Here is a 27218-nt window from a genome sequence, read left to right as displayed (position 1 = left end):
GACTCATACCACCCTTCGAGTCACAAGGCGTCGGTGGTTGCGACCCTGTTGTCCAGAGCTCGGAACATCTGCTCCTCAAAGAAAGACAAAGAAAGTGAAGAACAGGCTGTCATCGCCGACCTCAAAAAGAATGGCTACACCAACAGCTTCATCAGCCGTGTTGCCCGTCGTCTTGGTCGCAGTCTTGAGCACCCACAGAATAGCACGCAGTCCCGCCCTAACATCCGCGTCTGTGTACCTTATATAAAGGGAACTAGCGAAACTCTGGCTCGTACGCTGGCCAAAGAAGGTATTCAGGTGGCTCACAAACCTGTTTCGACACTTGGGCGCCTAATGCCTCGTCCGAAAGACCGTCCAGCGAGAGAAAAAGCACAAGGCATTGTGTACCAGATTCCCTGTGCTGAGTGTTCCGCTTCATACGTCGGCGAAACAAAAAACCTCAAGGAAAGAGTCCGCCAACATAAGAATGACGTACGGAAATTTGATCGAGAGCGTAGCGCTGTTGCGGAACACTGCGAGGACAATGACCACCGCATCGACTTTGAAAATACCCGAATCCTGGATGTAGAAACCAACTGGCGGCAACGACTCTTTATTGAGTCATGGCGCATACAGACCACACCAGGAAATATTAATCGATCCTCCGGCACCTTGCCCTCAGCATACGTCAGTGGACTACGACACTTAGAGAAAACACCAAAGAAACAGGCCCCTACCATAGAGGAAAACGAAGATGCTGATCCTCGTTTGTAAATAACCAACTTCGAAGAAAACGAAGGTACCGCACCTGGTTTGAAAACTAACCACCGTAAAAAAACAAAGATACTGCCCTACATTCACCGCAGAAGAAAAGAAAGAAGCTGCTTCTCCTTTAAATAGCCCCCCTGAAGAAGGTGCCGAGCCGGCACCGAAACGTTGGGACCCTACGATTTTTTAGGGATTGGTTGGCGTTTGCCCTTTATTCACTTATAACATTTAACCCAACCAGGCAGACGTCTGCCGAAATGTTCACCTTCAAGTCTATACGCCTTGACTTCGGAGAGAAAGCAGCACAGCTAGCGAAGCGGTATGTAAACGTTGCCCGCAGTATCTCTACGTTCAGGACTCACCTTGATTTTACGACAGCCTGTCGAGATGCGCACATAGTTCCACAGAGCCTTCTTCTCAAGCGCCTCGTCCATACACCTGAAGGACATAAGATACTCGACCAGGCAGAGCACCGTCTGGTTAAAGCGCGTATTCACGAGTGTCAAGCAACACTCAAGAAGAAAGAGCTAGACTTGTTCTTCATTCGTCGGCAGCTTGAACACCAAATCCCAGATATCTTCCCATCCCTTCAGTCTTTCACCGAAAACATCGCTTCTACTTCTGCACAAAAACGACGGGATTCTCAGAAGGAGAAGCTCTTGAAGCTGAAAAAGAAACGCGAAGCAAGATACGGCTCCGATACTACCAGGTTTGTCACAAATCTCTCCTCAAGGGAACTCTCTTTGGTCGAGACTGCTGTTTTGGCAAAAGGCCACGGCTTTAACGTGACGACGACAAAGCCGCCCATACCAAAGATTGTCGCCACAATAGAAGACGGCATCACGCAATTGAGCTCAAGCGCCCAGGAACGGGTCCGACAGAAAACGGTCAGCATTCTGTCGAAAATGCCTTTGCGTCAACAATACAACGTATCAAGGGAAGAGTCGACAGCACTTCGGCAGCTAACAGATGACACAAAAATTGTGCTTTTACCGGCGGACAAGGGTAACTCGACGGTCGTCCTAGATCGGGAAGACTACGAACGAAAGGTGAAGGATCTTCTGGACAGTTCCGCTTATCAGAAACTCAGAAAGGACCCCACCACACAAGTTCAGACAAATCTGAACAAACTTCTGGCGGGAATTTTCAAAAAACATCCAGAATCAAAGAACCTTTACCTACGGCTCATATGCCGAAATGGTTCTGCTCCTGGATTCTATGGACTCCCTAAGATCCACAAGCCAAATGTTCCCCTCCGGCCTATCGTGGATTTTACAACGCCACCGCTTCGGGCGCTATCCAACTACCTCCATCGCACCCTTTCCCCTCTCGTCGGAAGAACGCCAACTAACGTACGAAACGCCGGTCATTTCGTGGAGCTTGTTTCAGAACTCAAGGTCACCACCGAGGACAGTCTAGTGTCATTCGATGTAATTTCACTCTTCACAAGCGTTCCAGTGCCCCTGGCTGTAGCCACAGCCAGGAACGCTCTCGAAAAGGAGAAAGACCTGAACGAAAGAACCTGCCTTAGCGTGGATGAAATATGCTGCCTCCTTGAATTCTGCCTTCACAGCACCTACTTCAGCTTCCAAGGAGAGTTCTTCAGCCAGACCAGCGGAACCGCAATGGGAGCTTCAATTTCGGTTACTACGGCAAACCTGACGATGGAAGCAATCGAACAAAGGGCGCTGCACTCATTTCCGGCTAGCCCCAAAGTGTTCCTACGGTACGTCGATGATTGCTTTTGTATCCTAAAAACATCAGAGGTGGACAACTTTTTAGCTCACCTCAACTCCATCGAGCCGGCCATCCAGTTTACATTAGAGCTTGAAAAAAACAGCACCTTGCCGTTTCTGGACGTGCTTGTCAAGCGAGTAGGTGAAGACATGGAGTTCACTGTATACAGGAAGCCTACCCACACTGGACGTTACCTTCGGTTTGACTCATACCACCCTTCGAGTCACAAGGCGTCGGTGGTTGCGACCCTGTTGTCCAGAGCTCGGAACATCTGCTCCTCAAAGAAAGACAAAGAAAGTGAAGAACAGGCTGTCATCGCCGACCTCAAAAAGAATGGCTACACCAACAGCTTCATCAGCCGTGTTGCCCGTCGTCTTGGTCGCAGTCTTGAGCACCCACAGAATAGCACGCAGTCCCGCCCTAACATCCGCGTCTGTGTACCTTATATAAAGGGAACTAGCGAAACTCTGGCTCGTACGCTGGCCAAAGAAGGTATTCAGGTGGCTCACAAACCTGTTTCGACACTTGGGCGCCTAATGCCTCATCCGAAAGACCGTCCAGCGAGAGAAAAAGCACAAGGCATTGTGTACCAGATTCCCTGTGCTGAGTGTTCCGCTTCATACGTCGGCGAAACAAAAAACCTCAAGGAAAGAGTCCGCCAACATAAGAATGACGTACGGAAATTTGATCGAGAGCGTAGCGCTGTTGCGGAACACTGCGAGGACAATGACCACCGCATCGACTTTGAAAATACCCGAATCCTGGATGTAGAAACCAACTGGCGGCAACGACTCTTTATTGAGTCATGGCGCATACAGACCACACCAGGAAATATTAATCGATCCTCCGGCACCTTGCCCTCAGCATACGTCAGTGGACTACGACACTTAGAGAAAACACCAAAGAAACAGGCCCCTACCATAGAGGAAAACGAAGATGCTGATCCTCGTTTGTAAATAACCAACTTCGAAGAAAACGAAGGTACCGCACCTGGTTTGAAAACTAACCACCGTAAAAAAACAAAGATACTGCCCTACATTCACCGCAGAAGAAAAGAAAGAAGCTGCTTCTCCTTTAAATAGCCCCCCTGAAGAAGGTGCCGAGCCGGCACCGAAACGTTGGGACCCTACGATTTTTTAGGGATTGGTTGGCGTTTGCCCTTTATTCACTTATAGTAATTAACAGTGTAACCGTATGTTAGGATACTTAAAAAGAAATTTTTTTCTCGATCCGTCTTCATTAAAACTAACCATGTACAAAACCCTAATCCGTCCAAAACTAGAATATGCTGCTGCTGTGTGGGACCCCGCTCACTCGTCACTAATTGCTTCCATTCAATCCATTCAGAACCGCTCAGCTCGTTTTATATTGACAAACTATCATCGCACTGCCAGTGTTACTACCATGAAAAATACTTTAGGTCTGCCGTTACTAACTCACCACCGAAAAATCTCTCGTTTGTGTCTTTTCCATAAAATATTTCATCAAAATGTTACCCTTCGTCATAAACTAATTACTCCACCATTCTACATATCTGCTCGCATTGATCATAGCCATAAGGTTGGTATTCCAAATTTTAAAACTTCATATTTCAATATTCTTTAATGGCACAAGCATCTATAGACCGGAACCACCTTCCCGCCTCAATTGCTAACACCACTGATATTGTTATATTTAAAAATGTTATTACTCATATGTGCACTTTATAGTTAATAATTTACAGCTCTCTCCCCTCTTCGATGTACTTACCTTGAGGGTATTTGAAATAAATAAATAAATAAAATAAATAAATACCCTGTCTATGCATGCTCCAAGGAACACATGGGCAGTTACGTAGGGAAATGTTTGATCGCAAATATTGTGGGAACCATTGGGTTCCCTCTATCCCTATCCAGGCCTAGCTTCAAGCAGGCCGTGGGAGTTGTCGTCACCAATGGCGTCGGCCTCCCGGATACAAGGAACCACGAGGCCGAATTCCCCGAAGGGGCCGGCTCTTCCTTGCCCAATTTGGGTGAACGCGCCTTCGGCACACCCTTCAGAGTTACAATGGACGCGACTGCTAGTGGCCTCCCCGGGCGCGTCCATTCTCCGAGGTTACATAAGCTGGCCCCGAAGGTGGGCCAGGGGCTCTCGTCGGCGGAGGCCCTGGCTCTACGGAGCTCGGTTTTTCTTTGTGGGCGTCCGACTTCCCGTGAATCTGCCTAATGCGGCAGCGCGGGAAACCGACCGGGTGATCCTGGCAATTGAGCCAGCGCCCAGACTTTTGATTGTCTAAGCGCGAAGCGTGTTGGCATTTCAGTCAATAAACAAGTCTTTATACGAACCTAAGGAACCTTTTGTGTTTCTAAGTGGTACCCCCAAAAGGGAAATCCCACATTTGGCGCCCAACGTGGGGCCCGAACCCACGACCCTGAGATTAAGAGTCTCGTGCTCTACCGACTGAGCTAGCCGGGCCAGTGCGATGCACGTGACTCACGGCAGAAAAGACACTTTTGTCTCTGCCTCTTTTTTATCTCTGGGGCCTTGTGCACCCAGAGATTGGTCGAGTGTCCTCAGTTGGACGGCTCCACCTTGCTCGGAATTTCCGAAGCTTCCTTCTTGGGGAAAGAAACGGGAGAGGGCGGCAGAAGGCAGACCACATTCCAGTGGCCGGCGTTTTCTGACTCATGGGGCCACATCGAGGTGGCATCGACGCCAGGGAGCGTCATCGTCGCCGCAGCGTCGCAGGCCTGCGTGTCCAGATCCGGCTCGTCGGCTGCTGGCCAAGATGGCGGCAGCCATCCTCCCGCTGCCTGGACTCGTCCTCAGCCCAGCAACACGTGGCATCCAGTCGCGGACCCGGGCTGCGGACCCGTGCCGACAGCAAGCAGCTCGCATCCCGTCACGCACCCAGTGACAGTGCCCGTGCCACTTGGTGTGTCCCCCAGGAGAGACTCCCAGCCGCCGTACTTTCTGTGATCCTTCGAACATTTCGTCATGGAGTGTCCGGGCCGTCCTTCCTGCACAAGCCAGGCCACTACACGGACATTGCAACGCTACTCCCGGTAAGCCTGCCAAGAAGCGTGGGCTGCAGAGTTCGACTGCACCCGGGGTCCACTGTCAAGCAGCAAGCTAGAGTTTTCAGCATGTACCGCGCTGATCGTTTTTTTATTTCTTTGTTTTTCTTCGCGGCATGCTCTTTCGTTCTAGCGTTTCGTTTTTTTTTTTATTTTGTTTTTGAGAGTCGGTAGGCCATTTTATTTTTAGGCCTACCTTAGCCTTGAGAAGGGGGGAGTGTGGGAACCATTGGGTTCCCTCTATCCCTATCCAGGCCTAGCTTCAAGCAGGCCGTGGGAGTCGTCGTCACCAATGGCGTCGGCCTCCCGGATACAAGGAACCACGAGGCCGAATTCCCCGAAGGGGCCGGCTCTCCCTTGCCCATTTGGGTGAACGCGCCTTCGGCACACCCTTGAGAGCTATGAAGGACGCGACTGCTAGTGGCCTCCCCGGGCGCGTCTATTCTCCGAGGCTACATAAGCTGGCCCCGAAGGTGGGCCAGAGGCTCTCGTCGGCGGAGGCCCTGGCTCTACGGAGCTCGGTGTTTCTTTGTGGGCCTCCGACTTCCCGTGAATCTGCCTAATGCGGCAGCGCGGGAAACCGACCGGGTGATACTGGCAATTGAGCCAGCGCCCAGACTTTTGATTGTCTAAGAGCGAAGCGTGTTGGCATTTCAGTCAATAAACACGTCTTTATACGAACCCAAGGAACCTTTTGTGTTTCTAAGTGGTACCCCCAAAAGGGAAATCCCACAATATGTAGGAATTCTCGATCCATTATGTGTCGAATAAACGCAAGGGCAGCTGATTTGTTGGTATAAAGTTGAAGGCCTCGGTTGCCAAGGTATTTATGAGGCCTCTTTAATGCAGTTTGTGCTTTCCCCTCGCTTGCACCCGAGAAGAGCCAGATGCACCTATGGAGATATAATCTGCATATAATGATTAAATAAAGTTAGATGGTAAGACTTGGGAAAGTCGAATTAGTGTTATATTAAATAGTGTTAGGTTCAATACACCTCCCTGAGAAACACCTCGGGTGACGTAGTGTTCAACTGTTTCACCCTCTTGTTGCCACATAGATTGCACGTTTTGAAGGGTAACTTTTTACTTATGCGTAGAAATGACCTCGAGAACCAACTTTCCGATGCGCTTAAAAAATAGCATCTTGTGTGACACGATAAATGCTCCTTTCACATCCCAGTGATCGTGATTTCGGGTTGCGCTCGTTACTTTTCTACGAAAGTAGCAAGGTCAATAACGAAATCTATTGGGGTTTGGCCTCTGCGGAAATCATGCATAATTTCAGGGTACGCATTTCGTCGCTCGAGATACCACTCTAAGCGCCCTCCTTTCATCTCATCCCTTCCATCTCATCCCTCCAGCTCATCCCTTCCATCAATATTTCTACACAGCTTGCAAGTGATACAGGGCGATACGTTGAGAGGAGCTATGGCGGCTTTCCTGGTTTTACTAAAGGAACCATTCTTGCCCGTTTCCAAACATCGGGTACTTCTCTATTTGTCCGAGACTGATTAAAAAATTGAAACAACCAATTCCAAAAATCTGCGACCACGTGGATTAAGAAGACATATGTTGCATGACATCCGGACCGGGACAAGATTTGGGTTATATGGATGGAAGAGCTGCTTCTAGCTCCGCTATAGTAAATAGATTGCCCAAGCTCATTTCATAAACTGATGGTGAATTACTCCTATACATTCTAGTATTCATATGCTGGGTCGCGTCAGCCATGAGAGAGATGCAAAATTCCTTCGCAATAGATATCATAGGGCGTTTCATTGATAATGAAAGTGCCCGGATTGGGTGATATTGTTGGGGAATAGTATCGATTCCCCTAGTGATCTTCCGAATTATGCTAAATGAATTTCGGGGATCGATTCCTGTACAAACTCCTCAGTATCGACGTTGGCTAAGCTTATCTAAATGACAGCTTATGTTTTTCTGCGGCCTCCTTGTCACACGAACATATTATGTTACACGTGACATAAACTCCGAGGCTGCAGACAAAAAACGACACGAACACTAAAAGTATCTGGGTTTATGTCAATTTCAATCTATACCAGCTTGTATGCGCCCGTACATTCACTTAATATTCTATAAGTTTAGACCGTATTGCATGTCTTTCCACCTGTCGTCGTATTGTGCGGAGACGTTCATACTCCACATCAATTACTGTTCAATTGTCTAGAAGTCTGCAACTGTGCGTGGATGATTTTGCAGAACAGATAATCGCATGTTCAAAATCAGAAAGATTAGTCATTTTTTGTAATATTTCTTCAACGCCTTTTGGAATTCCCACCAATTAAGCCGTTTGATCATCTTGTCGTTTTTTCTCTTGAGTAATCCATTAATTATTGTATAAGTGGGTATATGGTTACTTCCACGCATTTCTACATTTGTGAACCATGAAGCATGTGATGCCAAGCTCGACGACACAAATGTTAAGTCAAGGCAACTGCTGCTACTTGTTCCATGGATGTATGTAAGATTTCCGTCATTTTGGGAAAAATAGGTTATGAATATTCGTTATATCATCAAGGAGCCTTCTAGGAGGATTTGTTCGAACACCAGAATAGGTGGTGATGGGCCTTAAAATCGCCAGTTATGATGTAGGATGGAGAGACTATATTCAAAACGCTTTCTAGGCGTTGTCTATCAAATTTTGATCTCGGTTGTACATTTGTTAAAATTATTGTGTAAGAGCCATGACCTTTAGAAAGTTTTGCACAAATATACTGGTTACCCTCGTGAGGTGGAATGTAATGTGGAACGTACGTGAGTTCTCGACGATTGAATAACGTTACTCGGCTATCCCCAGCAGTACCTAACAAATCAGATTTTTTATACCCTGACAATCGAAGACTTTGGGGTAATCGTGACTCGCATATTACAATAATACAGTTATTTATACTTAAAAACTAACTGACGGAAGGCGGACAGTCTTGACCTTAACCCTCGTGCGTTCCATTTAAACACTGTACCATTCTCATAAATCTCTTCCATTAAGTGAAATCTTGTTTTCTATTATTTCAACTATCATATCTCAAAAGTAGCAGTTGTTTCAATGCAGCGAAGGCCCTGACTTCTGGAAGGTTTTTGGCTTGAGGGGATATCTTTAGGATGGCATTCATATCACCTTGCTAATGAGAATCAGAACACGGCAGATACTGAAGATGCTGTAGCTTTCGAGGGCCGGTAGTTTTTGGATGACTGAATATTGCCCGATGTTCATCGTCCCGACGAGGTCGGTGTTGTTAAAGAAGATCTTTAATTTGGTTTCTGGGTGGTGTTTTCTTGTTTCCACTTGTTATTTTGTGTCCTGCACATCTTCCTTGGATGTTTCCGTACGCTGGTGTAGATGGCCTGCCGCAGGTTGCTTGTTGAGGCTGAGGCACCTTAGTCGGACAATTTCAGGACTTGGTGATGGCGCATGGAGCGGAAGATTCTTTCCATTCAGCAAGTTAGAGCGAAACGCTGTGGACGCGGCTTGCTTCCGTGAATACCCAAAAAAAGTTGCGGCATGATTCCCACCACCGTTAGCGCACTTCGTTTCCTGCACGTTGGGGCAGCCCTTGTAAAGATATGGTCCTGCACAGATCTTGCAGCGTTGTGATCCCTGGCAGTGTATTGCAACATGGTCGGATCTTTGATACTTGAAGCACTTCACGGAAGCTCCGAGATATTCCCCGACTGGGTGACTCGTGAAGGCAAGAAATACAGGCTGAGACATCGGCCGATCTGTGTGAAAGAATAGTACAACACTTTCAGGTGGTTTTTCTTCGACACTCTCATCCTCTTTCGGATGAGACGCTTTTTCACGCTGAACGGATGCCTCGCCTTTGTTAAGTAGATACTCCAGCAGTGCAGAGTTGGAGTATTCGAGACGAACGTTTTTGATTTTCCCTAAATTTTTTCAAATTTTTTGAATATGTCTGGGGCACGTGGGCATTGACTTGCAGGCTGCCCACAAATTGCAGAGTCAGTAGCTTGTTCGCCGAGCAGAGCGATGGCACATCCACTGAGGGGCTACCATCCTTGTCGATTTTATGTGAAATGATCGCCTACGTAACCGCAATGATGTCATTTGCTATTCAGTTGGGGTTTACTGGCCAAAATTATCTGGATCCTCTTGGCTTAAACTCACGGGGATGCCAGATGACCTGTTTTCTTTTATATGACACTCGAGTGAATGGTGCTGAATCCTTGTTGTCATGAATCGCGTCAAAGATTAGCATGATGTCTTGTCGTCATCCTCTGCAGATGTTTCGTCCTTTTGGACCTTTGTGGAAGGGATTATGACGTTTGTCTCGTTAATGTTGTCATTTTTAGTCAAGTGGCTCGTTGTAGTGCTGTTTCTTGGATGATGCCAAGATGCGAATTGGGACCTTGTAGCGAGTGGCCGCCTCTTGCAGCTCACGGCAATATGTCGTTGACCACACTCGGCCAGCGAGGCGCCGAGGTGCACTATCGCTAATTATGATGTGCTGAGATGTGAAATGGTGAGAGGAAATAATCTGATTGCTTACGAGAGGAGCCAGAAAAATGGACTTTCTCTCCTGTGCACTTCTCCTTTACCGTACCTTTAAAGGGATAATGCTGAAGTAAATGGAAAGTGTTTCTGAGGAATAACAAATATTTATGTTAATAATGCATGTTTAACTTTGGTGATTATATTAGTCTTACACGATTAAAATGCTAGATAACATGACCTAATTCCAACAAGGCGGGCGAAAATTTAAATATAATAATTAAAAAGTGGTTAATATGACCGAAACAAATATATTAGGTGTACAGAAGTAACAGGATAGCTTGCTTAGCTGGTTGCTTGAACGACGCATAAAAAAAAAAAAAAGAAACAGCGCAAAAAGGATGGGACACAGAGTAAAGACGGACACAGGATATACGCTGACTATCGACTAAAGGACCCACCCCTGCCCGTTTCGATCTGGATGAGCATCGTACCGGCGTGCGGTCGTGTATCACTACTGCGTGGTGCACGTTAAAGACCCCAGGCTAGTGGGTGTATACTGCACTGGCTAAATTGCTCATCTACAGCTGGGAGACTCGTCGCCCCTGTGAGGCAGACGAAGTTCTAGGCTGTATAAACATACACACAACCCAATTATTTATTATCGACTAAAGGAGAGCATGCGCTTGCGCGTGCAAGTGTGCGCGCTTGCGCGAGCACAGTGGCACGCGCAAGCGCATGCTTTCCTTTTTTTTTCGACAAAGAGCTAAAAAAAAAAAAACTTTGAAAAAAGAATGTGGGAAGAAAAGAAACTTTTATAGCGGCACAAGAAAATCTTAGGTCCTAATGACGCGTTCGCGCCACGATCAGGACCCTAGCGGGTCGTTACGAAACGCGTGAACAAAATAAATAATAAGAAAAATTACTTTTGACATCGGCACAAGAAGACGTTAAGGTTATATGCCGCGTTCACCTCACGTTCGTACCACGTTCACACCGCATTCAGGACACAAATTTGACCTTTATGGATCGCGTGTGACAATATACTAAGGACGGTCACAATTGAGAAATTCCAATTTCCTGTTGGTCAGTTGCACTGACGTGGCACTGAAGCAGTGATCTGGTCCACAGTCAAGTATACGCGCCGCTTCCATGATTTCTCACTTCAGCTTGCCCTCAATGGGTCCCACCACCTGGGTTTTGTCCAAAGCAGCGGAACACCCACACTCCCTGCGGTGTATAGGTAAATATGAACAATTAATGGCCACTGCCGAGCGAGGCCGCGCGCTCACGTAGCCTATCGTTCGGACAACGACCAGTGTGTCCCAAGTAGACTACCACAGCTCAGAGGAATCTCGTAGACGACTTCCTTGACACAAGGTACAAACCGCTTGGAATGCCTCGTATCTCAAGGGCCGTTCCTAGCTTTGGTCCCGCTTGACATCGCGCACAGTTTGGACAGTTTGCAGGGGGCCGTGAAGACAACGTCGACGTTGAAGTTTGCTCCTACACGTTTCAGATTGTGCGAGATCCTGTGAACATAGGGCAGCATTTCAAACTTGTTTGGTCTTTTCCTAGTTGCTGTGCCAAGATTTTTCTTCTTAAGCAGCGGTCTAGCCACTCCTCTCACCAGAAAAGGAGGGAAAGCCGAAAGTTCCAGGCGAAGTAGCTGACGGTCGAAGCTTTCACGTACGGCGTGGGAACAGGACTTATGTAGAGCCGTCTTCTACTTTGTGTCCCGTCCATTTTGCGCTGTTTTTTAGTATAGGAGTAGGGGAATAAATATACGTTCCGGAGTTTGTGATGAGTATGAAAAAAATATTTTACTAATGCTAGCTAAAAATGTAATGGCGAATATCATAATTTATATGGTTGGAAACTATTTGTTTGTTTTTTTACAGGATTTGGCTGATAACTTCGTAGAAAGCGCAGGGAGCGAATGTCGCAAAATTTTGGGGGATGATATCTATATCAGAACGTCTTGCAGAAGCTGTATGAATGTGTGCTCAATCAATATCGTTAACTTTTGCAAAACAAAGCGGAATGCATTATAATAGATTAGAATCCCGGGACTTGGGAGAACTAGGTGCGTCACGGCACAGAAGTCTCAAACACAGCGCATTAAACTGAATAGGATACATGAGTCATTACAAGAGCACACAGTCCTTGTTCTCGTTCACTGTTCACATCGGCGTCGCTAACATTACGTTAGCTTTAGTTTTTTCCTTCGACTATCCCTCGAAATATTGAGCATAAAATTTAGCGTTAATACTAACGTTCACTGCAACAGTTTTTTTTTCTTTCATTCTTTGTGGCGTTTGCAGACGTGACACTGCCACATACGCGCTAAGAGGCGACAGCTGGTGGTGCCCACATATAAGTTATAACTCTTTTGAAAATCTTTCTGGTGTGCGTAGTTCACAGGAAACAACCTGCGCTAAAGCAAATGAACGTCACACGCGAAGATATGTACTTTTAGTGACTATGACCTTGTGCTCGTGGGTTGGGTTAGTTTTTGATTGTATTGCGAGAATTTAGGCTTTTAATAAATTGGTAATAGTAAAAAAAGATACAAGACATTTTCTTTTATTTGTGACTAATCGCAGGTAACATTAAGAAAAACACCTTTAGTTGGAGCGAATTTTTTAAAATTTTATTTCGATGGATGTTGAACGTGAGTACAACAAAATATGGCGTGATGTTATGACTGGCTGACTCTGGATTGACTTAGTGGAGACTGATGGGGGCATCGAGACCTCTTCTTCTTAAATGAATCCGAAGACCGCCCCTGGCCTTCAGGATCACTTCGTATGTGATTTTGAGTTTCTCCAACGGCCATGTTGGCTCAATGGCGTACTTCAAAAGTACCTTTGCTAGAAGTAGCTTCACTTCAAGCATAACAAATCTTTGCCCTGAAAAAAAAAAAAAATGTTTTGTGATTTTTTTTTAGAATTCCCTTAGATGAATGTAAACCACGAGAATGGGCACAGAAAATTAAAAATTGGGATCCCGCCTACATACTTCTTCTTCACTCACGCCAAAATAAACGCGGGGGAGAATATAAATACTGGAAGCAGGTATGTGATTTTTTCAGTGCTTATGCCTAGAGCGGCATACACCAACACACACGTGAGAGTTTTAAGGAATATAAAAATTCCTATTCCTTCGGGTTTGGATATAAATTTTTTTCATTCGTGCAGTAACTACTGCATGATGCGGACAAAAAATCACATGTAAAAACTTGTTGAATACACACGCGCAGCCCCGTACAAGTTGCCGTATTTGCAGCAAACTATTTTCACGTTGCTTAAACATCTGTAGAAAGAAAAAACAGAAAGAATTTTGACACGACACTTGAGTCCTGTCTTTCGTGTTCTGTCACAACATTGTAAAGCTTGCAAACAAATGTATACGTGTGTAAGGATTCCCACGTCAACTTGTGTCGGAACTATACACTAGACGGTTTGACCCATTTTTCGTCACACCGATTTCAAGGGGTCCAGTACAACTGAAAGCTCAGGTACAGGCATACTGCCTTGGGTGATGTTACAAAAACCACACCAGAAATAGGCAACGTACCTAGGCAGTTCTTGGGGCCACCGGAGAAAGGTATGTAGCTGAAAGGATGGCGATTCATAATTTCCTGGCTCATGAATCGCTCCGGAACAAAACTGTCCGGATCTTTGTAACAGTCGGGGTTTCTGTGAAGGCTGAAAATGCTCACGAAGCACCTCACACCCGTTGGTATTGTGTGGCCATCTGCAAAGAAATGGAACGAGGCCGTTGTGAGAGAATGCGGGACAAGCATACATTCTCAACGCATGGCGAATATTTGCAAGCTATACTCAGGGATAACACGCGAAAGGCCGCGCGAGCACAGCTGTGATCGGCGCTCAATATGCTCGAGAGAAGTGGCACCCGATAGCGTTGCTTCAATTGCCAGGAAAAGTTGCCCCCAAAGTATTGCGCACTGGGTGTTCCGAATTTAAGATTTTGTGCAGTGACTCCTATAATTTGAACTTGCACGTTCGGCACTAAAAGAGATGAGCACACGTGATCGATGGCCAGAACATAATCGCGAATGCACCGAGAGTTACTGTGGCTAGGCCGTTTCCACCTTCTAGTCTTGGGGGTGCTTCGACGAAAACTTATCGTTTGCAAAATAAGTTTTTTTTTGTTAACTAAATGAATACTGTCATTTATAATATTTTGACCATTCAGCACCAAAAAAATTATCAATGACGATAAAGCGATGGAATGAAAATAAGATATAGCTCCTATTAACGAACGCAAAAAGCGACCCCATATGCAAAGCCACATGTATCGCCGGCGGTAGGTCGAGGCAGAGAAGAGTAAATCTGGAAGTGCGCTTTGGGAAGGCGGCTGTTTGCCCACACGTCCTATACTGCAGGGGTGGCACCTGCCGGGCAGTTTCGTTTCCTTCTGTGTTGGTGTGGTTGCAGCACCGCGTGTCACCTTTTTGTCGACCCAGCAGTCGCTCATGTCTGCTAATCTCTTTTAGTGCTTACTGTGGGGTGTAGGTGTAAATCATTTGATATACCCCTTTCTTACCTATAACGAGTTCATGATCCAAAACCCTTCCAATCAAAGGAATTGGTGGAAAAAGACGCATGGACTCCTAAAAGAAACAATTAAGATCATTTGACGCTCCATAACATGTCACATAAAACGTATCTATGTCCAATTGTCGAACCCAAACAAAGGTTACCTTCAAGCAGCACTCGAGGTACTTCATCTGTTTGAGGTCGTCCGTTGTGATATGTCGGTCAATATCGCCATCGAATATCTTATCTAGTTCGTGGTGGACTTTGGCCTGAATCTCTGGATGAAGTCCCAGCATGTACAAATTCCAGCTTATGGCTGATGTAGTAGTGTCGTTTCCCTGCGCACACGGAAGTGGAAAAGTGTTATTGAGCGGAGTGCCTATGGCAGGCTCAAAACACAATAGGTCAGCTGCTATAATAGAACACTGTTGTAGACAACCTGCTGAGCGAGTTTAATATTCCGGCAAACATTTTCACGCTGGTCCTCAGCAATTACTGTAGAAACAGGGTACCTGGTACAGAGACATAATTGAATTAAAAAAGAAAGTACAATTGCTTCTTTGTGGATAGCGCTATTGCGGGTAGGTATTTTAAACTTACGCGCAGGGTAACTTTAAACTAGTATAAAAACTCTTTGTGGCAATAAAGTATTAACGAATTCCGAGACATGATAGTTTTTTGTGGTTGACTATATTATGAATACGTGCCTATTGGTACAGTAGTATTTTTATTAAGCCTGGCGAATCTGGTTTATCCGGCGCATCAGAAACAAAATCAAGCCTCACCTCTAAGTTCAATGCTTATATTGCCATCTAGGTTTTACATTTTCCTTAGTTCTACATTTTCTTTTTTTATTTCGATATTTTGAGCCTGTGCATCAATTTCTGGTTCTTCAAAATTATAGTGACTGTGAATAAAACAAAAATGAGCACGAACGGAAACCAGGACGTTCCGCAAATTAAAAAGAGTCAACCTTACCGCATTAAATAATACGAAAATAGTGCAAAATACAAACGACCAGATAATAAATTTTCAATATAATATTTTGTGTACACCTCATAAATTTGAAACTATTACAAGTAAAATAAATTGATGCCCTTACCGCGAAGAGAATAGTGTCGATGTCCTTTTTCACCTCCTCGAGTCCATACCGATTCTCTTGAAGATGTCTTTTCAGCAATGCATCCATCAGTATGCTGTCCCTCTCGCAAGCATGATTTATATTGTCCTCCGGCTCCAACTTTGAGATGACTTCGAGATCCTTGACCTTCTCTCCTCGGTTCTGCATCGCCTAAATAAAAATAAAAATGAAGTTTAGTGAATTCTGGTTAAACATTTTCGGTTCACTGCATAAAATGTATGTAGCTCTGGCACTTCAGACCTCGAGGTCCGAGGTCAAGATCGAGATTCTATAAATATAGTATTCATAGCTTGTTACTCATGGAACTTCTCATGACTTAATTGAGTTCCAGCTTTTGCCTCGCGCGATAGAGCGTAAACGTGTTTTCTTTTATGACATCCATTACCACGGGTATATTTGAGAATCCACACGGAAACCACATCCTGAAGAGTACTATATCTTTATGAAGATTTGCACCGCATAAATGCGACTGGTGTGACATGGGGACGGTGGCCAAAGCGAAAGGTATCTGAACTGTGCGGCTCGCCATGGAATAAGTGCGTCGAAGGCTCGCTCGCATTCCTGACAAATGGCATGAGATGCACAACCTGAATAGGGGCTCGAGAAGCCGCACTTATTCGCGTACATGTTCTCAAGGACGCGCGCCGCACAGTTGCATCTGCGCGGGGGCCCTAACACGACAGTGCCCCTGCCGGGAGTTGCGCGAAGCCCGAGTGATCCCTCTCTGGCCTTGTTCAGAAACTTCTCTGTTCTTCCACCGTCGACACGACTGAGGCGAAGAACTGAATTTGTGATACCATTACGCAACAATATATTTTTGCAAATACATTGTTTAGAAACGAAATCGATGCATGTACACGAAAACTCCCGCGCTCATGACATGGTGTTTAGAGCTGAACATTCGTGCTGAACAGCTACCAAACATTTTTCAAGCAGATATATGTTCTTACGGAATAGCTGAAGGCCTCCATATTGTGCAGAGTCTCCTTGAAGACCCTTCCCTCGGTTGTCATCTCATAGATTGTCTGTAACCAGGTCCAAGGCCTGAAGAATCGAACGGAAATCAGAAACGTTAACCTGGAAAAGAAAACAAATACCACCGCTAAACATGATATACTGCAGAGCGCACTGCAATTTTTCGTGCGGATCTAAAAATGTCAAGGCCGGATAAAAAGTTTTCTACTACCTGTTAAACCAGATCCTGAAGTTTTCATTCTTGTTCTCTTGCAGGCGCAATTTTGTTCCCATTGTGACCTCTGCAAAATAAACCATGGTCCATATCAAAGGCGTTTTACGTAAGCTGGATTGACGCCTATTCATTAGCTATCGCGCACTGCGGGACAGGAGTGAGTACAATAAACGGAACACCTTTATTTTCGCTCCTCGGATGGAGAAATGCTCCACTTGTGGCTAAAACGTGGACACTCAGCGAGAAAGTCGACGACTTCGGCCACTTTCTTGTCAAGTGTCCAGCATAGCGCCCTTGGTCTTCTCTGCGGACAAAACTTCCCAAAGAAGTAAAAATTTGAAAAATTTGGGAATACTTACTAATGTTTGCGAAATATAAAGCCAAATACAAATACGAATATTGATTTAAACAAATGTGCTGTTAAAAAAAAAAAAAAAAACCCAAAACACGACAAATATTGCACCTCTTCTCCTCCAAGTGGCCTCGTCGCGTATCCGATTTCCGTGCATGCGGATGAGATCAAACTTCAGTCGTATTTTAGCTTTGCAAGAAACGTCCGAAAAAGTCGAAACGGGTCCAACTTGAATCTGAGCATGCAAGTTCGCGACACCTCTACATAAAAGTTGTACAGACGCCTTTCGGAAGCTGAAGGCCGGCGTTGGTAGCGAGCCCCTATTCTTAATTGTTCTACTTTTTACTAAAAGAAGCTCATTCTTTGAAATGGGGCTATATAAAATGCACCCTCTTTCTTTGTCAAATTTAAGCTTGATGCGTTAAGAAACCAACTTATGTAGGCCCTTCTAACGGCCCTTGAGCCCACGCTGCAGATTTGAGTTTGGATAGCTATAGGTAAGGACGCATGATATTGTTGGAAATATTATATTTCAAAAGGAAGCACACAGCGCTTCAAAACGGAACAAAGCTGGCAAGTGAGTTTTAAGTCACGTATAGGCGGAAGCCAGGAGCGGTTTCATGCATGCGAACTTTGCGCGAAAGTGATTTTACGTCATTTACGCTATCTTCTCGTCGGCTTTTAACGCGATAGCGTAAAGGCTGTTTCACATGCCGCGATTCTCGTCCGAAATTGGTGCGATTTCCGGTCAATGTGCGATTAAAATTGCCGTCGCACTGTCGCAGCGGCTCTGCGACTGGTTTCCATCAAGTTAGTAATTTGCCGAAGACTCGTCAACCAGCCGTTCATTAGCCAGATTTCATCCGTGGTTGCTGCGTATTCGAAAATGAATTTAGACACCGAAAAGATTTTGAATGCTTAATTATTATACATTTCTAGTTACATAATGTATTCGTAAAATATTTGTCCTTATTAAGACGCTTTTTTTATATTTTAGGCAAAGTCAAACGCACCGCGTCCGTGTCCGCTGCAACTAACCTTGGGTAGAAGAGCCGGCCGCGCCGACAAAAATCGCGCGGCTGTTGGAGCATGTGAAACCGAAAATTGCGATCGCACTCGCTGCGTCGGCTGTCGCACCGATTTTTTTTTTTCGCACAGTCTGCGTCAGTGGCACCCGAAGATCCTGATTGGTTGATAGTCATGACGTCACAACCACGTTTGACGTCACGCGTGTGACATCACGCGAGATGATCTCTCGCGGGAATTTCAAACAACCCACGACGCTCACATGTGACATTACGTGACACGTGACGCTACCGACTAGACCACGCAAGTACGCTTGGGCGGGTTTGTGAATGAGCGCGGGTTTATATGAAAAGGCTTTGCGAACGGGGCCCGATATCACTGTCGCGTTTCACTCTTAACGGCGAAACTGAAACGTCCAAGATTTTTAAATTTCGATTGCGTGGGTAGGCCATTGTTACGTCGCCGTTTTGGGCGACGAGCCTGGGCATCATCAATAACTGGGCGCAACTTGCGCTCTAAAACGGCTTTTTTTGCAGGCACGTGTGCGTATCATTGCTCCCGACGTGAAATTGAGCAGGGAGGAAATGAATGCCTACGTCCGATAATGTCCAGGGCGCACTTCTGCACGTTGTGGAAGAGCGGGATGGCCTCTTTGGGCGCTTCGTCGAGGAGCGCACCGATGCGCTTGGTCAGCTGGTCTCCGTTCTCATTGAAGATCTGCATGTAGTTCTCGAGCACGCGAAAATGAAACGCCGGCGTCAGCAATTTTCGCTTGAACCGCCAGATGTCTCCGGTCCTGCGTAAGCAATCGTCATAAAAATTTATTTGCGAACTTTTTTTTTTTTAACGACGAGGGTTTTGTTGATATATTGTTCAGTGCTCTTTAATAATAACGTCGTCACTCGGTTTCTAATATACTATTTTATTGTAGACTACGCACACCGAAATTGGTCATTGGTTGCAGCTTTAATATATTCCCCGGGCTGAGTTCCGATTTGGGAGTCAGAGCTTCACCTCGTAGTTCAACCAGTATAATTAAGGAATGGTCTAATAAGTGCCAAAAGGGACAATGTCGTGGTGGCATTATGTTTGGGAAACGCTCTATGCTGCTAACTAAATATTTTCATGAATGGTTCATGTCTAGTGTTTCTACGTACGCCGTGAGTATGTTCCGTGGGCCCAGCCACGATGTGAGGAAGCTGTACTCGAATGTCTTGCCGTGGTTGCCGGTGCTTGAGAGCAGCGTCTGAAGTTTGAAATCAATTCAATTAAGAACGGTGTGTTACCGGAAAATAAATGAAGCAAATATGGGTTATTCACCTCTGCCGCTTCCGGGCTGTGGATCACTACGGCGGGTGATATCCCGATGTAAGCCTTGAAAGTCTTGCCCTTGTACGTGTCGCACACTTCTCGAACTATGCCGAAAAATACTAAGACAAAAAAGGCACTTTGTAACAACAGGGAAAGTCAAGAACAAGGAATGCAATCAATAAACTAAGACGACAGTTACCTTGCACTTGTCTCGGTTTAATTCTACACTGTTCAGGCAAAACATCAAACCTTAACATAGGACGAATTGAACCTTGGCACTAGTTTTATTCCGCCTCTATACAATAAGAGATACCAACAAGAGATATGAATCGCAAGTTAAATGAAAGTCTCTTGCGTCTCTGAACTAAATTATCTTTGACTGTTAAGCTAAATTGAAACTCACGTGTTTTTTTTTTAACTCCCAATTTTGTTTTATTATAGACGTTTCTTTTAGATCGACTAACGATCAATTTTTCTTGCTGGAGTAGCATGAAGCGCTAGATTTGATCCAAACCTAATTGAGGACGGAGTGAGTATTCCGAACAGAAGTATAATTAAAAAAAACACAGGCATAAATTTTAAACTTCATAAATGAAATCGCGAAAAACGCTCAGTTACCAACCGTGGCAAAGTACCTTAACACCAAGCTACCAGCCCAAATGGTATAAAACAACGGTAGACTTACATGCAGGGGCGTCTTTAACTTCGACGCGCTTCGCCAAGCTTTTTCGGATAATGGATATTGTGAACCAAAAGGGAATCAGGTCCCACGGTCCTGGTATGGGTCTCAAGGCCTTCCAGATGCGAAACCATCGAGCGACGGGCACGACGACGAAGACACAGAGGAGCGATCCAAAAATCCACGGGGCTAGTCGCACGAGTATGGCGTCCAAGTGCGCAGAGAGCAGCGGTATCAAGACAAGGCCCATCTCGTGGACAGGTCGAAGCTGGACAGATTCGAGACCCGTAAGCTTGGTATGAATGACGCCGGATCCAACAGTAACCGTTTCTGGGTTCGCGGGCTGCCTTAAATGGGCCCGAACGACGTCATCAACGCGGACACAAAAAGTGGGCTGCGTAATGCGGCGGGAATGACAAGTTCTGTGTCACGTGGTCCTGTCACACACCTCCTCGTCCGGCTGCCTCCTATGGTGGACACGTGTCGCAGTTAATTCGGAAATAGCAGGCTTCTTGTGGCCGCGCTCTGGCTGGGAGAATCGCTGTTCTTTTGTCTCCTTTGTCTGGGAACAAAGGGTATTGCCATCACCGCCCCGGTAGAGAGTGGGGTTATTTTCTGGAAAGGGCAGCGCGGCCGCCCTTTTCTTGTGTTAGAGGCAACCGCGAAGGAGTGTATCAAATTCGTTTTTTTTTTTTTTTCAAATTTTCGCACGAGTTTTAATGCGACCGATTCAAAGGACAATCGCGTTTTGATGCCGCCGGCACCGGACCTTGCGCTGATTACATAAAATAAAGCGTCAAGTTTAAGAGCGCCCCGGAGACCTTTTCGTTGTATGTGTGCTTGGATGATGATGAGCTCAAATCCGCAGAGAACGCTGACTGCTCCTTGAACACGAACAAAAGGACTACTCTAGCAGTCTGCCAGCGTTGGCGGTTTTATCTTCGCGACCGTTTTTTGGTGACATTGGTTCAACGGCTGTAGATGTCCTCCAGTGATATGGGCGATGTACTCAGCTGATCCCACATTGTACGGAGATATCCCGCGCATTAAAAACAGAAAGGTATCTTAATCCTACGAATAAGTTTGGGAGACAGAAAATGTGTAGCGTGCTTTTGGTATGCGCTGTATATATACATCTATATATATATATATATATATATATATATATACTGTTGTAAGTGTTGGACCTATAACATGGTTTCAATGTTTACAAAGTTAAGTTCTTAGAAAAAACGACCTTCCGGGAACGGAGAAATTCTAGAAAAAAGCCGTCTTCCAACTTCCGCCTATCTCGCCTGAATCACTGGCACTTTTAGGAAGGCTCTTTTCCAGTTTTTTATTCGCGGCAACTACGCTTGTGAGTTATACGTGTGCCGCGACAATTAAGTTTCTCAAGGTAAAGATCTCATGGTGAGGTCACGAGAAAGTAACCATAGAAATTTAAACATCCTTTCGAGGGGATATGTTGGCGTCCTTTATCCAACAAGTAATTTATTAAGACATTGGGAGGTCCGAAGCCGAGAGCAGAACGCAGGTAGCCCCGTGCTAATTAGAGACGTTTGCGGCGCGACCATTGTACTGAATAGGCTGCGTGATTACGTCTCAGGTTTCTAGTAAAATCCACCAAAAGAAATGTCTTTAACGAATATACATGTCTGATAAATGCGTCCTTATTGCCAAGTAGGCGTTTCTATATAAAAAGTCGAGAAAGATGCGAGTGTCGAGGAATCTTTGCTGTGTTCTCCCTTACATCTCGAACAGGGATGCGCAGTATTTCAAATACAACTATTTAAAATACGTATTTCAAATACTTTGCTTATTTTGCATTTGTATTTAATTAAAAATTGGGTAATGTATTTGACGTGTGTATTTAAATACTAAAACGTGGGTATTTCAAATACAATTGTAATTAAATACAATTTTGTGGGCGAAAATCCATCCCTCAAATTTATTGTCACGACTCAATTTGCTCATCCTAAGACGTGTCCAGAGCAGGAAGAAAACTACGTTCTGCACCGAATGCAGTGTCTCTCAATCAGTCACAAGCGTTTAGTGACTTTGTGATTACGGTGCTGGTCCAGGGCAAGAATAGTGACGAAATCGACGTTCACAGGCAGACTGGCTAAGTAAGTGCCTGTGACAACTTGTGATGCTTTCCAGTCTGATTTCCATCTATACTTTTGCCTGGAACATTCTAAATGCGCGGGTCGTCCAGATTTTCGTAACTGGTGCGAGTTGCAACAATAAAAAATTCTCTAGCTAGTGCTGCGCGTCTTGGTCGTCTCGGTTCTTTGTTGGTCTATACCAAAATGTAATCGACAAAAAAAGCTGCTTGAAGCTCTGTGCTCTTTTCACCTATTACATCCAAGCTGATTACATTTTTTTGTGAGTGATTATATTTCTTTTACGTTACTAGAACCTCGCACACTAACTCCCGAGTGTGCGATGCAAAATTAAAATGAGATACCCAGAAACCCGTTGCAGATGCCCTGAAGTCGCTGACGCAAATTTTGAGGAATGTATTTGGAAAAGTATTTGGAGGAGACCAAATACATTTGGTTGTATTTGTATCTTGTACTTAAATGCTTTTTTTGTAAATGTAATTAGATTTGTAATTAAATACATTTTTGACGAAGTATTTTGTATTTGTATTTCGATACATATTTGCATGTATTTTGTCCATCCGTGATCTCGAATATATTTTCCACAATACCATGTATTGTACATTTGCCATTGTATCGGCCGCAAGTGTTGGTATTTTTAGCAGGCTTTCGTTACAATTTACTCTTCGGCGTTCTTATTGGCTACCACCGCATTCTCGTAGATTGCGGAGTGAAAATAAAATGTTTCGGACTCGCTTCGATGGCCGTATGAACGGGGACGCTCTGCACTCATTTACGAATTTGTACTTTGCTTAACTCCTTATATTAAAAAAGAGTAACTTAAAGATTAAAAAAAAAGAACTTTAAAAGATACGAGACTATTTTTCCCTCACTTGCCAACCAGGATCCCTTTCCGGGGTGATTGTTGCAGAACATTTAATGAGTTCCGACGACTTGAGATTAGAGGTTTTAATGAAAAGGTGCCGGCGAGCTGAACATAAGAAACGATAATGACCCCTGGAAAAGCAGAAGGGGGCAAATGACAGATACGAATTTCCAGACACAGCTATTGGAGAGGTCCCTGGTACGGTACCGGGACCAGGCGGCTTTTTCTAGCGCGCACCAGTCACCTAGCTGTGTTTGGAGATTTGTGTATGTCCTTCTCCCCGTTGTCCCCATTTTCCAGGGATCATTGTCGTTTATGAGATTCAACATTAATGACGTTAACTCGAAGAATGACACGACGCTTAGACTGCCAAGACCAGCGTTAAGGAACATCTTGCTCGGCGTTTCTCGTGGTTAAAGAGGTATTCTCACGGACGATACTTTTTAGGGGAGGGATCAATATGTGGGTCGTCAGTGATCGGCAGAGCCGGCGGGACTTCCTCCCTGACTCTAGAATTCACTTGAAGAGTTGGGACTGGGAGCCGGTAGGGATTTCAGTGTTATCAGACGAATTTTGCGGCCGCACCCTCGACATCAGGGCTCGGTGCGCGCTGACGAAAATAGAAAAATAGACTCATACACGAAACGGCGACACGCGACTATGGCAGTAGGAGGAAGAAGAGGCGGGTCGTCGCTGCTGGCAGTCTTCATATGGGCTGCGCAGTTTTTTGGTAAATTCTGTGCGGAAATGTGCAAGCCAGTGCTTTGCTTCTTGCGTGTGTGGTCAGCGAAGTCGACATTCAACCCCTGGACGTCGAAAATCGCAAAAGTAAGCGACGTTTCTTGAGATTTCGGGCCTTTTTTTCGAAGCACGTTATGTGCTTTACTAAGCCTAACACTAGTCAAGCCTAACAGGTCGATCGACATGAAAGTTGATGGCTCGTCGCATGCGTCGGGGACTTTGGCGCCTCGAGAAGAAACCACCGGTGATCCTACGTATTCCCTGGGTCGAGCTGTAGTTTTAGAGGAAGATATCTTCGAGAAGGATTTCTATGCGAAGCAGGGTGGCCAGATGCGGCCGAGCGAATAAGAAAATAGTCGTCCCCAACCAAGCCCCCCAAAAAAGCGGCGTGACCTTCGTGAAGAAGCCCAAAACAAGCGGAAGTTCAATAAATGTACACATCTTTGAAAATAGTTTATTAATATGAAAATGGGAAAGAGAACTGGCTAAAATACGAAGGCGAACTCGCTGAAATACGAAGTCTGCGTGCCATGTGAGTTCCCACCGTATAATGGCATGGCACGCTGAGTAACATGCTATTGAGCCTCCATATAACGTGCCAGCTTGAGCTCCAGTTCTGGTATCGTTCTTGAAGGCGACGACTTGGTGAAGCCCATGGTAGTCAAACGTGCACTGGAAAGTGGCCGAGAGTTCCTCACGTGTTTTTCTGTTGCCATGTGCTGAACAAGGTCGGCATGATGAGCGCGGATCTCGCACTTGTACGCTGCTTTTTTATCGTCTCCGGTGACTGGTCGCAGGCAGTCCTCAAGCTGTGTTTCCTTTTCCCACTCTTTACAGTATCTTTTGCCATACTTCGACAACTTCGAAGCCATTTTGCGCAAAATACAATGGCAACTAGACACGACGACCGCGACTGCCGACTGGCAAGGTGGGCAAGGCGCCAAAACATTTGTGAATGGATAGTAATTGTTTTGTACTTTGTGACGGGTGGTAGCTTGCGCCACCTAACCGCGGCGCCAAACGGTCATGCTGTTTTTCGTGTTTTTACGACAAACGCGCTGTCAATGAGCATGACGAGCAATAAAATAACAATATCTGCGGCAAAAACGCGACAAGCGACTAGACAAATCTACCAGCGACTTGGTGAAAACAGAAGCCCAGATCCGCTTATAATAGGCGGAACTGGCCACCCTGATGCGAAAGGAGCTGGATGGACAACGGCGGTCCGAAAGGCGTTACGCAAGAAGCAAGACTCTCCAGAACGCTGCTAAGCCTCACGGTTGGCGCCAAGGAGCAAATAGGCCTCGCTCGACACCGAAGCCAATGCCGACTAGTTTGTCGGAGCACGCCATCAAGCTAGTTCTCCGACTCAGGGGAGGATTAAATTTGCGAACAGTGAATCGCATAGTTCTCCAACGAAATATTTCCAAGGCGGCGGAAATAGACGATATCGCACTATTCCGAACCGACACCTTTAGGTACAACGAGCAGCAGAATACGCTGATCTTCAACACGCCCGACGAAACTTGAGCGGGAAAACTCAATTCTATCCAAGGCATTGAAGTTGACGGTCGCCAGTACCCCGTAGCAACGTACGTGGTAGCACCAGACGATACCGTCAAGGGGGTCATCCAAGGCATTCCTGCGGAAGACACGGATGACATAATCACTACGAGCTCGGTACACACCGGCAACCCAAGCATCGTACAAACGAGGAGAATGGGTCAGTCCAACTCGGTTATCATCCTCTTTCCGTGTCGCCGCGTTCCATTCTGGGTACGATATGGCTGTGTGGAGACGCGATGCTTTCTTCACAAGAAGCAACGAGAGTACTGTGAGAACTGCGGTAACCAAGGACACCATGCTGATGTGTGTCCAAGAACAGAACCAACGAGATGTCGTACTTGCGGTACGCGCAACCCCGAAACAGGCAACACATGTGTGCCCGCCTGTGGAATGTGTGGCAAGGGTCACCCAACGGGAGCAAGGCAGTGCAAGAAATTATTTCGCATTCCACCCCAAGGCGAAACCCACCGCACCACCCGATACCGCCAATGTCGAGAGCCCAGCCCTGCTCAGCTCCGAGCTCCCCCCCCCCCCCCCCCCCTCCCTTGAGACGCCTCGCGCAAGATCAAGATCGAGGGTCCGATCCAGGTCACGGAGCAGAAGTCCACGTTGGCTAGCCAGACCCAGCAGGTCGAGGTCAAGATCAAAGGCCAGACACAGTGTCGGGTGGAGCGAGGTGGTAGCCGGTCACCCCAAGATCAAGCCAACCTCACTCACTGCAGACAAGACTTCCACCAAGGTCGCAGAGTTGAAGGCTATGGGGGAGAGCCTTCAGGACACAGTAGCACGACTTCTGCTACAAACTGCAGAGTCTGAAAGGCGACGGAAGGAGGCCGAAGTTCGGTATAACGCAGTACAGCAGCAACTCGACTGTCAGAGAAACGAAGCAGGACCAACTCCCAGGAGGAGGGCTGTTCGCCGCAGCATGACACCACTCACTTCTACCCCCTCGGGCACAACCACGAAGGATGAAGGAGAGGCCATGCACCAGGACACGACCAACCAAGACATAGACACTCATAGACCAGTTGGAAGGCGAGATGCGCGAAGTAAAGCCCTACTTAAAGACCATCCTTGACAGACTCCCACAACCCAACAATAGCCAACACAAGTAAAGGTTGCATTGTGTGGCAGTGGAACTGTCGAAGCTTGGCTCCGAGGAGGGGACACCTTCACCAGTACCTACAATACCTACCATGAGAACGCAGACCAGACGTTTTAGCCATACAAAAAACGTGAAAGGCCATCACCATTCCGGGATACCAAGCCTTTAATCACACCAACTCATCAAGGGTCGTACGAGTCACCACGCTAGTGCGACGCAACCTACCAGCACAACTTCTTTCATTCGGCATCAAAAACATCGAGCACACCTTCATCAAAATCTTGGCGGGCAAGAAGAAGAGCCATCGCAGCACGTTCATCCTCAATGTATACAGTCCTCCGAAGACACGACACTCATTTCATCAGCTCCTGCGCGGCGCCATAGACATGGCCAAGGGAAAGAAAGGCTCTGCTCATCGTTGGTGACTTTAACGCGCCACACATGTCATGGGGCTATCCGCAAAATAGCGCCAAGGGTCGGTAGCTTTGGCAGGATATTGCCACCCTGGGGCTGGACCTACTCACAAACCCGACGCAGCTAACTCGGA

The 27218-nt window shown here is 46.1% G+C and overlaps 1 protein-coding gene and 1 non-coding gene across 2 annotated transcripts; both read right to left on the bottom strand.

The window, feature by feature from the left end:
• Window positions 1-4865: 4865 nt before the first annotated feature.
• Window positions 4866-4938, bottom strand: Trnak-cuu. The gene has a single exon. It is a non-coding gene; the product is annotated as a tRNA-Lys (tRNA).
• Window positions 4939-12641: 7703 nt separating this feature from the next.
• LOC120849538 (cytochrome P450 4V2) lies at window positions 12642-20534 on the bottom strand. The gene is made up of 11 exons (XM_040221778.2): window positions 20278-20534; window positions 19602-19711; window positions 19439-19527; window positions 18878-19077; window positions 16901-16970; window positions 16665-16791; window positions 15676-15864; window positions 14738-14911; window positions 14581-14647; window positions 13588-13767; window positions 12642-12920 (listed from the first exon to the last, which is right to left on the bottom strand). The coding sequence occupies exons 1-11, from the start codon at window positions 20519-20521 to the stop codon at window positions 12736-12738; spliced, it is 1635 nt and encodes a 544-aa protein (XP_040077712.1). The 5' UTR covers window positions 20522-20534; the 3' UTR covers window positions 12642-12735.
• Window positions 20535-27218: the final 6684 nt, after the last annotated feature.

This window comes from Ixodes scapularis, unplaced genomic scaffold (assembly GCF_016920785.2).
Source record: "Ixodes scapularis isolate PalLabHiFi unplaced genomic scaffold, ASM1692078v2 ptg000071l_1___fragment_3__unscaffolded, whole genome shotgun sequence".
In the NCBI taxonomy this organism is placed as follows: Eukaryota; Metazoa; Arthropoda; class Arachnida; order Ixodida; family Ixodidae; genus Ixodes; species Ixodes scapularis.
The sequence above is the reverse complement of the archived record's forward strand: the minus strand, read 5'-3'. Positions and strand labels throughout refer to the sequence as shown.